Source organism: Bufo gargarizans, chromosome 4 (assembly GCF_014858855.1).
Source record: "Bufo gargarizans isolate SCDJY-AF-19 chromosome 4, ASM1485885v1, whole genome shotgun sequence".
Classification (NCBI taxonomy): domain Eukaryota; kingdom Metazoa; phylum Chordata; class Amphibia; order Anura; family Bufonidae; genus Bufo; species Bufo gargarizans.
This window is the reverse complement of record NC_058083.1, coordinates 212,996,353-213,008,921: the sequence shown is the minus strand read 5'-3', so window position 1 is coordinate 213,008,921 and position 12,569 is coordinate 212,996,353. Positions and strand designations below refer to the sequence as shown.

General features: G+C 38.0%; 1 protein-coding gene across 1 annotated transcript in view; it reads left to right on the top strand.

Annotated features, from left to right (window-relative positions):
• The window catches only part of LOC122934071 (probable cation-transporting ATPase 13A4), a 197,091-nt gene that overhangs the window by 171,344 nt on the left and 13,178 nt on the right, over window positions 1–12,569 (top strand). Inside the window, exons 26-28 of the mRNA XM_044289220.1 lie at window positions 1,567–1,738; window positions 3,825–4,009; window positions 12,467–12,555. Of these exons, the coding sequence (XP_044145155.1) occupies window positions 1,567–1,738; window positions 3,825–4,009; window positions 12,467–12,555 (446 nt within the window). The remainder of the gene's footprint in view (window positions 1–1,566; window positions 1,739–3,824; window positions 4,010–12,466; window positions 12,556–12,569) is intronic.

Here is a 12,569-nt window from a genome sequence, read left to right as displayed (position 1 = left end):
CTGATGTCATACAAGGTTACATTATCATTGAACCTTTGCACATGTAATCATGCATGTTCACAAACTGGCAGGAGCTATGGTAAAGTTAGACTGCTTAAACCTTAGTAGGACAAAAACAGCTTTTTTTCATAGTGCTGCACCTTTTTAACATTTAGTAGTCAGGCTGCACCCATTTGTTCATAAAGGAAAATAACATTGTAGAATATGTCAGTGGCTATATTTTATTGGTTGTGTAATACTGGTTTCCCTTGTTTTAAGATATCTTTTGGGAACCTGTCATCACTGAAAATTTAGTGCAATGAGTACAAAAAAGCAGAAATGGAAAAGAATAAATGACAAGCTAAAGCTTTGCTGAATAATTTTTCACTTTGCTCAGCTCATCCTGCTTAATAACATACTGCCTGCAGATTATACTGCATTCTAATGGTGGCAGGTTCCCATTAAAGGCAGGTGACCTGTTTGAAGAGACTGCAGCTCTCATAGAGCGTTCACTGTTTACCTGCCTCTGCTGTCCCCATTCACTTCAATGAATAGGAAAGAGCCACCTCATTGAAGTTGCAATTACACCTGTGCTGAACTGGTGAGCGGGTAAACAGTGAAGAGAAGGGAGTGATCGTACCAGTGCTGCAGTCTCTTCAAACAGCTGATAGGGGAGTCAGCCTCCACCAACATGATATTGATATCAAAATAAAAAGCGGACACCCCCTTTAAGAGAAGGTCTATGAGCTCATAACGATGGCAGTGACAATACAAAGTATTCTTTGTGCATTTATACTGCACTTTGTCATATGATGAAAAGGATTGTTAAACGAAGCAACAATTATAGGAGCATTAAATATGCAATCACCTGACTAATGAGGGACAAGTTACATGGGGCAATTAAAGGGAATGAGTGTATGAGTGTTCATCCCTGATAATTGGATCTTAGCTTATGACTAATTTATGATGCCAGATAATCTCTATTTAAGTGGTTTCAGCAGGTAATTGAAGTGTAATTATGCAAAATGTTACAGGTTTAAGGGTACCTACACTTCCAGGTGACTTCTCTGGATAGTCGGAATCGATGTGAACTAGTGGGTGAAGACTAGCTGCTAGCTGCACATGGACAAAACTGGAGATTCGGATCCCTAACTCACTATTCATTCACTCACTCATTCCCCACTCACTTATTCACTCACTCACTCGCACCATATAAGACACTGTGGAGAAGTACTGAGCAGTACTGATGTAGATGAAATGCTTGGGATGAGATATAAGACTTACTGTTAGCTGTTAAAGCCTCTGTGTCCCTCGCATTGCAGCTCACCACCCCTCATCTACAGACTATAGGCATCTATTTGGGTATAAAAGGTCCACATTAATAATGGATTTAGAAACCTGAAGATTAGTCTAGAAGGGAGAGTCAATAAGTGGATGATAAGTGGAGAAAGAGGCATTTTCTCTGATAAGATATATAGTTATCACAAAACAAAGTTGTTTTTTCACCTGTACTGTAATGTTAAGTTTGTTGAAACTGGTTAATGATCATTTAAATATAATGTTTTGTTTCTTTCTGTTTTACAACAGTGAGTTTAACACAGGCTTATCCAAAACTGGCGCCATATAGACCTCCAGCACAGTTGATATCACCCCCTCTCCTGTTATCCGTGATGTTTAATGTTCTCCTCAATGTGGCCATTCAGATCTGTGCCTTTGTACTAGTACAGAAACAGCCATGGTACAGCACATCTAACTACAGGTATATTACCACTGATGTGCATGGAAATTTTCATAGCCATAAATGCAATCCTGGCTTTTGTCAACCAATTGTGAAGATCCGATTTGGAGACACTTTAACAGTTATTTTGAAAAATGATAATGTAAGCTCGTTGGGACTTGATCTCTTCTGTTAGAAATGCACACCAGTGCGGATGCAATAAAATGGGCAGATATAGACAGCAGATGGACCCTGTACAAGTAAAGTATGTGCATTCTTTACCTCTAGTCCCAAGTGCTGCTTTCTGAATGATAAAGATCTGCCCGCCTTCAGAGGCTACTATTGAAAATGTCTCTTATTATATTGGAAGAGATCCAAAGAACAGCATAATATTAGGAATAGCACAGAACGTTATTTGTTATTGTAATTAAAGTATATAATAGTTAAAGTGTATGTTCACATGTACAGTTTTCATATACATATAAGCTGCATAAAAGGCTGAGCATCATTGTAAGCATAATTCTTTGTATATCTTGTATCCTGACTCGACGTCTATATTGTAGCCGATTGCTGCATTCACAATTCTGTAGACTTCAGAACCCAAATTTGGGGTGAAATAATGGGGTCACTTAATAATAAAAAACTGTGTTTCACCTACCAACCTTATTAAAAACCCCACTGAAGGAAGCTCTGACCAATATATTAAAGGGATTGTCCCATCTTGGTCTTTCATAATCAAGATGAGATACCCCAGATTAAGACCTGGCCCAGGGAGTTATGGAAACAGGTGAATGGGGGGGGGCTCTACTGTTTTGTAACTCCCATAGCAGTAAATTGGAGCTACACAAATAGCGTAGCACAGCAAGCTACACTGTTTCCATAACTTCCGAGTTACACAAACAGCATAGGTTGCTGTGCTACGCTGTTTGCTTAATATAGCTCCCATTCATTGCTATAGGATTTATGGAAACTGCAGAGCAACATTGTCTCGGATGTTACCGTAATTCCAACCACCCGGGTTTGAGTTTACTGTGGGTTATTTCCATCTCAACCAAGAAAGATTGAGATCAGACAACTCCTTTAAGAGGTGCACGCCTCTTAAAGAGGTTATCTCATTAATAATGTAAAAAATTTAAATCAAATATATAGTACACGACAGTCTCTTTCTAACAAACTTAGAACCAGCCCTGTAACTCATATGGATTTCTAGATCTCCCCATTCATGCTCGAATGGTTGTGCTAGCTTTATTTTAAGCTGGCAGTTCAGGAGGCACGTTCTGGCATGTTCTTTCTGATGGCAGTTGAAGGATAGAACTGAGCATGTGCTTTCATCTCAGGGAGCTGGACAAAAAAAAAACAGCAGGTGGCGCTATACAGATACGTTTTATTGAATAACTCAGTAGCTCTACTACATTTTTAAGCACATGCATTTACAAAAGTATTCAGATGGATGTAGAATATTTTTTATGGGACAAACCCATTAAGAAATTTGTCACATTTTTGGCTGTCCATACACCAGAAACTAAAATCTACTCTAGTTAGGTGCTGGAGTAGATTTAAGTCATAATGATGATATTTTGGTGTAAATTTTAGTAAATGTGTCAAGCAGTGATGACCCCTCCCCTTCCACTAAACTCTACACATTTTTCTAAAATAAGATAAAAGTGCAGGTAAGCATAAAAAGTTGCACCATAATTGTGCAAAATGGTCCTTTCCATAAAATAGCTGCTGATGGAGGGTCATGTGACCAGAGCAAATTACCCAGCCTCCTCCACTCAAATGCACTGCACCTGCCATCTGCACTTGCACTGTTGAGAGTTGAGTGCATGTGCAGTGTGTTTAAATAGAGCAGGCTGAGAGATGTTGCTGGTCGCATAATCTTTCATCAGTGGCCACCTTATGGACAGGACCTCTATGTGGATAGCATAGAAGATTTGCTCAACATTGGGACATGGCTTGTGAAATTTAGCAAACAGCACAGACTATCAACCAAGCCTAAATTAGTAAGTGCCATATCAGCATCTTACATAGCAACAGTAGCCAAAAATTTACCAACCCCTTTAAATTGGAGAATCGTTCTGTATATCATTCTTTTATTTATTGGGTTATTTTTCCATTGTTCTTATAGTGCATGTATAACCAGAGATAATGATCTCAACTTCACAAATGGGAGCACTGCAGAATTTCAAGAATATTCTATATATGAAAATTATGAAACCACATCATTGTGGTCAGTAACAACTATTAGCTGCGTAATTGTTGCCTTTGTCTTCTCCAAGGGAAAACCATTCCGAAAACCTATATATACCAACTGTAAGTAAACTAATAATGGAAAGTGATAATTTGTTTTACAATTTTGGAGGAAGGAAAATAAATATGTTTTTTCCACTTTGCAATATAGTGTTCTGATTAGTCCTTTCTTTATTACTCCAGCCAAATTATAGCAGCTATTATAACAGAGCTACTGCATTACAGAGCTGGAGTAATAAAGACATGATTGATTCATTGTGATTGCAGTGCTGAATGAAGGAGCTTTTCTGCATCTATGCTACAAGGTCCTTAGGTGGAGTAGAATCAGAGCAGGGTGAGCACCCTACAAAAGTCCCAAGTTGGATGCATGCTGTTACCAGTATATTAATAGAGTTTTTTAGTTTTTTTTTATTATTATTCTTTGTGATTATTGATGAGAGTTTATATCACAAATTAAAGAAGCACTTCAGTTTTATTTAGTTTTTTTTATTTATTTACCTATATTACTAACTCACCACCAGTATTCTGTAATTTGTTACACCCCGACTCAGTTGCATCCATACCTTTTCATTATAGGAACCTGGTCATATGATCTCAAGTATGACTGCTTGCTCTAATGTGTAAACAGGAACTTGCTCTCTTCCTGTGGCTGACTTCCTGTGAACTACAGGATGACATTATCACCCATCAGATCCCTCTTGGGAAATCTCAGGCCCCATCTTTCGCACACTACTCTGTATGTCCCTGTATTCTGTTGAAGATATAGGGCCAGATTTATCATCACACTTACATCTTACTCCACTCTTACATATGTCCAAAGTCACTTTTGGCTAAGTCATATTTATTAATGGTCCTTTAATACCGTGATAAATGTGGTTTGACGGTAGCAGTTTATACTTCAGTAAGCGGCTTTACAAAAGTCGCACGTCTTTACGATAAAGTCGCATGTTCTATTAAAAAGTTGCATAAGATAAGCATGGTCCTCACTGGAGTGAAATTGGGAAATTTTTTGCAACTTTTTAAATTGTGGCAATAGTAAATCTGTCTAGAGATGAATTTACATAAGAAAACAATCCCACTTTCAGAAAACTAGCGAGCATAGCGCAATTTTTTGTGCAGTTTTAGCGATTGTGCAAAAATGTGTGACTTTTAAACTCCGTTATTTTGACTTGAGCTAATGATAAACCAGGCCCATAGTGTTTCTCACTGTAAAGCACTAAGAGTGCAGATATCTGTATATAGTAGGCAAGTGCACATAGTGATTAGCTACAGTGATATACAAAAAAAATTTGAAAAATTTGAATATCGTGCAAAGTTGATTTATTTCAGTAATGCAGCCTAAAAAGTGAAACTAATATATGAGATATACTCATTACATGCAAAGCGAGATATTTCAAGCCTTTATTTGTTATAATTTGGATGATTATGGCTTATAGCTTATGAAAACCCCAAAGTCACAATCTCAGGTACCCTTTGCTCAGGGTGTATAGATTAATAAGTAGTGTTGAGCGGGAATATTCTAATTATGAATATTTATCTTGAAAATTTGCTAATATTTCAAATATAGTGTTATATATTCGCTATATCGAATATTTGTCATTTTTTAACCGCCTCTGGACCACATAACGCAGGATCGCAGTCCAGAGGCGGCTGTCCCAGGCAGAGTCACACATATATGCGTCATCTTGCGAGACGCGAGACTTCCTGTGAACGCGCGCACACACAGGATCGGAAGGTAAGAGAGTGGATCTAGTCTTAATTTACGGTGCTTCAGGCTGTTTGTTTATGCTTTTGAATGGGTTTAAAGCAATTTAAAGTCTACTGAAGCTGTCAGACACCCTCGCATTTTTAAGAAACTGTCTAACTGTAAGAACATGAAGCGGAGTGAAAGACTTTCAGCACCGTAATCTCGACAAAAGTTTTCTGTTTAAATTGATTTACTGCTAAGATTACTTGGGTTTTTCGCTTTGAATCTGTGTGCTGATCCTCATTTTTAAGATACTAACAAAGCATTCATGGTTTGCTCTACTTAACTCGCAGATTGTATGCCCTAAATACACTTTCTATTTACAAGCTGTCATTGTTATATGGAAAACTTTAAATACAAAGCTTAAATCACGGCTAAAACACAAAATTAATATTTTTAAATGTTGTCCATGACAGAAAAATTTGTAGAAGAGTCACAAATGCTATATGTACGGCATGTACAGAGTCATTACTTAAAGCTCCTAGAAACCAATCAAAAATCTCCACAGAGCCTGTCGTCTACCATGTACCATGAAAACTCAGATCCGATGATATATACTAACCCCAGGCAAGCGTCCCCGTCACCATGGGAATGCCTGTGGGTTAGAATATAACATGGGATCTGAGTTTTCACGATCTTACTGAGATCATGAAAACTCAGATCCGATGGTATATTCTAACCCCCAGGCAAGCGTTCCCGTCACAATGGGAATGCCTGTGGGTTAGAATATACCATCGGATCTAAGTTTTTACGATCTCAGGGAAAACTCAGATCCGATGGTATTTTCTAACCCACAGGCATTCCCATGGTGATGGGGACGCTTGTCGGGGAGGAGTATGCCAAAGTGGAATATGGAAAAAAATACGAATATTCTAAATAACGAATATATTCGCTATATTGCTATATATTTGTTTTTAGAATATTTGTCATATTCTAAAACAAAAATATATACCAATATAGCGAATATTTGTAAAATACAAATAACGAAGATAACGAATATAGCGCTATATTCTCTATATTCGTTTATTCTAGCAAGCCATTAGGAAAGTTGCCTATGCAAGAATATTATTTTGCCTATTTTTTGCAATAAATAGAATAATGACTCAGTATTCTATTTATTGCAAAAAATAGGCAAAGTAATATTCTCGCATTGCGAATCCAACTTAGAGCTGTCCATAGGCAACTTTCCTATTGGCTTGCTAGAATTAACGAATATAGAGAATATAGCGCTATATTCGTTATCTTCGTTAATTCTAGATAGCCAACCAATAGGAAAATTGCCTTATACAGTTAAACTCGCAATACACAAATAATTAAATCGCATATTATTCGCTATAAATAGAATAATGACGAATATTCGATTTCGACGAATATAAGACGAATATTCAATCGAATATTCGCGAAATATCGCAAAATCGAATATGGCATCTCCCGCTCATCACTATTAATTAGCTGACTAGAGTGTGACACTTTGAGCCTAGAATATTTAACCTTTCACAATATTCTAATTTTAAGTTGCATTACTGAAATAAATTAACTTTTCCACGATATTCTAATTTTTTGATTTTCACCTGTAAAACTCCTGACTGACATTGTCTGTACTATCTGTGTGTACTGACTCTCCAGTGTAGTTCTGTTGGATGTAGATTCACACTGTTCTCCATACCTCCTAGATGTAAGACCTGAAAGGGGGAGATAGGTTTAAGCTGTATCATGTAGAACATGGAGTAGTCTGCAGTGTGAGGGGATAGCAGCTGTGTTACTTATCTGTCATGTCTGCACTCAGAAGACACAGAGCAGTGCAGGGTAGTAAGAGTCTACCCTCTGTCTCTGCAAAGCCAGACATGATATGAAATGTAGGATTCATAAGAAAAAAACATATTTGAGGGACAAAAGAATCAAGAAGGCTGACAACCTACAAATTACACATCAAGTAAAATAGGTATACTCAAGGTATACACAAAAACCTGTATCTTATTCTTTAATAATGGCCTATCCTGCACTATATAGGCAAAAAATCCCAGAGTGCTTCATTAAGTGCCTCAAGTTAGTTAGGAACTTTTATATTTGGGAGTTTATAGCATCAATAAAGATGAATCTGTTACCAGGGCAGACTCCTTTTAATTAGGGCAGCTACAAGATACCACGCTGCAGATTTTGTTGCAGGAAATTAATTCCATTCATCTTAATATAGTTGTTTTGGTGGGAAATACATGGAGTTTTACGAGTCCCATTCAATTATATGGAACTGATTTTCGGTGGCATACATTTTCTGCAACAAAATCTGCTAGGTGCCCTTATAAAAGTTTTGTGCACCCACTATGTAATGGTACTCACAAAACTGTCTAAATAGGCCAACTACCCAGCTTCACCCAGATATATTTGGCTATGTTAAAATATAACTTTTATTAGCTTGATATAAAAAAATCAAAAAAGTGAATTAACCAAAAAGATAATAAAATAGCTATTAACTGTGTCCCAAACTTGCTCATCTTACATGTATTTGATGGTGGTAGGGATGTGCACATTCCCTGCACTACCACTTAACAACTCAACTCATCTTATGTTTAATGGTCTTCAGAAAAGCTGGCTGTAGTATCAAAATGAAGTGCATACTATATACACATTTTGGGGAAATGTATTAACAGATTTTCATCAATTTTCTGGTGTAAGAAAGTCACTATTTTCCCTATTTGCACAAAAATAGCAGCCTTTTGACCTTCTTCTAACCACTTTTTGTATGGCACCCTGCAAACAGCAGGTCCGCAATATACGGGCACTGGCCGCGTGCACACCGTATCACAATCTGGTGCAGAACGGAGGCTCAAAAGCACTACGGAGAGCTTCCATGGTGTTTCTCTCTGTGCCTCCGCACCGCAAAAAAAAAAATAGAACATGTTCTGTTATAGATAATATTCAGTTCACTGATTCTAGGACAGAGAGATCTAAGAGAGGTACACCAATCCATAGAAGTGTTGGTGTTCACTGACATTTTCTGTTATAATTCCCTATTGAATCTGGCCACAGAATCAGCAAAACTCCTTTTTTCCCCCAAATCACTTTATGAGAAACCAACTTCAAAGAGATTTTCCCATGAATAACATTTTTACCTATCCACAAATTAGGGGATAAGTGTCTGATCACTGAGGGTCTGACTGAGACCTGTGTAACTGGAACAGTGGTCCACATGCGTAACTACTGTTTTGCTATCATATCTCTGGTGAATAGTGTTGATCACGAATATTCGAATTTCGAATTTTTATTGCGAATATAGGTACTTCGAAAATTTGTGAATATTTCGAATATTGCCATATATATTTGTAATTTCGAATATTCAATTTTTTTCTGATTTTTTATTTTTTATTATCAGTACACATGAACCCTTCCTGCTTATAGCTTGTGGGCCAATAAGAAGGCTGCAATATACTTGACTTTAGGAGTAGTACTGTATGTGAATTTTGCTCTATATTCGTTTTTTCGAATATTCGCTATATTGCTATATATTCTTGGTTTAGAATATTACGAATTTATAGCAATACAGCGAATATTCGGAAAAAAATCGAATATAGAGCAATTTAGCTAATAGTGCTATAATCTTCTTTGTCTAATAGTTGTGTTGAAAAGTTCGCAATAAAAATTCGAATCCGAAAATTCTAATTACGAAAATTTGCATATTGCACAATCATTACCTTGCCGATTTTATCAAGTAAAAAAAAAATCATGAATTTTCGAATATTCGACGAATATTCTAAAAAATATTCGCGAAATATCGTGAATTCGAATTTGACCCCTGCCGCTCATCACTACTGGTGAACAGAGCAGTGCGAACACATACAGTGGGATGCGAAAGTTTGGGCAACCTTGTTAATTGTCAAGATTTTTCCTGTATAAATCTTCGGTTGTTACGATAAAAAATGTCAGTCAAATATATAATATAGGAGACACACACAGTGATATTTGAGAAGTGAAATGAAGTTTATTGGATTTACAGAAAGTGTGCTATAATTGTTTAAACAAAATTAGGCAGGTGCATAAATTTGGGCACCACAAAAAAGAAATGAAATCAATATTTAGTAGATCCTCCTTTTGCAGAAATTACAGCCTCTAAACACTTCCTGTAGGTTCCAATGAGAGTCTGGATTCTGGTTGAAGGTATTTTGGACCATTCCTCTTTACAAAACATCTTTAGTTCATTCAGGTTTGATGGCTTCCGAGCATGGACAGCTCTCTTTAAGTCACACCACAGATTTTCAATTATATTCAGGTTTGGGGACTGAGATGGCCATTCCAGAACGTTGTACTTGTTCCTCTGCATAAATGCCTTAGTGGATTTTGAAGTGTTTCGGGTCGTTGTCTTGTTGAAAGATCTAGCCCCGGCGCAGCTTCAGCTTTGTCACTGATTCCTGGACATTGGTCTCCAGAATCTGCTGATACTGAGTGGAATACATGCGTCCCTCAACTTTGACAAGATTCCCAGTCCCTGCACTGGCCACACAGCCCCACAGCATGATGTAACCACCACCATATTTTACTGTAGGTAGCAGGTGTTTTTCTTGGAGTGCTGTGTTCTTTTTCCTCCATGCATAACGCCCCTTGTTATGGCCAAATAACTCAATTTTAGTTTCACCAGTCCACAGCACCTTATTCCAAAATGAAGCTGGCTTGTCCAAATGTGCTTTAGCCTACCTCAAGCGGCACTTTTTGTGCTGTGGGCGGAGAAAAGGATTCCTCTGCATTACTCTCACATACAGCATCTCTTTGTGTAAAGTGCGCCGAATGGTTGAAAGATGCACAGTGACTCCATCTGCAGCAAGATGATGTTGTAGGTGCTGGTCTGTGGGTTGACTCTGACTGTTCTCACCATTCGTCGCTTCTGTCTATCCAAGATTTTTCTTGCTCTGCCACTTCGAGTCTTCACTTGAACTGAGCCTGTGGTCTTCCATTTCCTCAATATGTTCCTAACTGTGGAAACAGACAGCTGAAATCTCACAGACAGCTTTCTGTATCCTTCCCCTAAACCATGATGGTGAACAATCTTTGTCTTCAGGTCATTTGAGAGTTGTTTTGAGACCCCCATGTTGCTACTCTTCAGAGAAAATTAAAAGAGGAGGGAAACTTACAATTAACCCCCTTAAATACTCTTTCTCATAATTGGATTCACCTGTGTATGTAGGTCAGGGGTCACTGAGCTTACCAAGCCAATTTGCGTTACAATAATTAGTTCTAAAGGTTTTGGAGTCAATAAAATGACAACAGTGCCCAAATTTATGCACCTGCCTAATTTTCTTTAAACAATTATAGCACACTTTCTGTAAGTCCAATAAACTTCATTTCAATTCTCAAATATCACTGTGTGTGTCTCCTATATTATATATTTAACTGACATTTTTTATTGTAACAACCAATGATTTATACCGGAAAATCATGACTATTAACAAGGTTGCCCAAACTTTCGCATCCCACTGTACAATATGGGTAATTACTAGTGCTGAGCGAATTTAGCTTCGGATCCAAGATCTGAAGTCTTTTTGCTCAAAACTTTGTTTTAATACTGTACGGAGATCAGTCTCCATACACATGTATGGCCTCCGGCGAGGTAAAAGTTGCGACTTTGTTGAATAACTGTGGCATTCGATTTTTTTAAACTTGAAAAACATTTTAAAGCAGGAATCCGAAGTATCTTGGTACCGATGTCAACTTTGGATTCAAGTTTTAAAATGTCTTTCAAGTTCAAAAATCAAAGTCCGAAGTTATTCATCGACATCCCCCAAGACTTTCCCTCGCTGGAGCCTATATATTTGAATGCTATACAGACACAAATCTCTGTAAAGCATTTAAATGAAGTTTTGAGCTAATCGACTTCAGATCTATGATCTAAAGCCCGATTCGCTCAACACTGGTCATCACATTGCTCCTTTTCTATGGTGATTTAGGAACTCCTGCTGTTGTGATCTGTAGGGAGTGCCAGAGGTCGGACCACCTGTGAATAGGTGCTAAATGTGTTTATGGGAAACCCCTCTAAGGTTTTTAGGGGATTGTCACATTCAGAAGCCTAGTCTGTTAGACTGGAGAACCAATGCAAAGAAGTATTTTACTCCAGCAGTCAGACTTCCTGTGATCGGCTCACCATTGGGGGAGCTGAAAATTTAAAGTTGGTTGCCCAGACTCTATTAAGGGGTTCTCAGGGATTTCCATATTGATACTCTATCCTCAGAATAGGTCATCTATGAGATTGGAAGAGGTCTGACTCCTGGCATCCCAGCTGTTTGAGGAGGCCAAGGTGCTCCAGTGAGCACTACTACCTCTTCACAGCTTACAAAGAACAGCTCTGTCCATTAGGTAGCGGCTGCGCTTGGTACTGCAACGTAGGCCCATTCCCTTGAATGGGATTGAGCTGCGCCTAGGCATTGTGACTAGGAAGAGACCTAAGTGCCCATGGAGTTCCGGGGGCCTCTTCCAACAGCTCATCGGCAGTCAGACCCCCACCAATCTGCTATTAAGGAGATATAGGAAAATCCTGGAGTTTCCCTTTAAAGACACTTTGTAGCTGTCCTAACTAAGCAGGGTTGTTTTCAATCACAGATGCCCAAATGTAAAACTAAAATGATCATAGGTTCCCATAGAGTTTTCTCACCACATGTAGGAAGACTTCCATTCAGCTAACTATATAGAATACACCTCTAAACTAATGCACTGGTGCATTTTATCCTGGATATGCTGTTTGGAATTAAGATAAAGAGTGCAATGATGTTGTCTTGTCTTTCTTTTGACAGATATTTTTTTCATTCTCCTGCCAATACAATTAGCAGTTTGTATCTTTATTCTATTTGCTGATATTGAGCGCATGTACAGAGCCTTACAAGTGAGTATTTCATT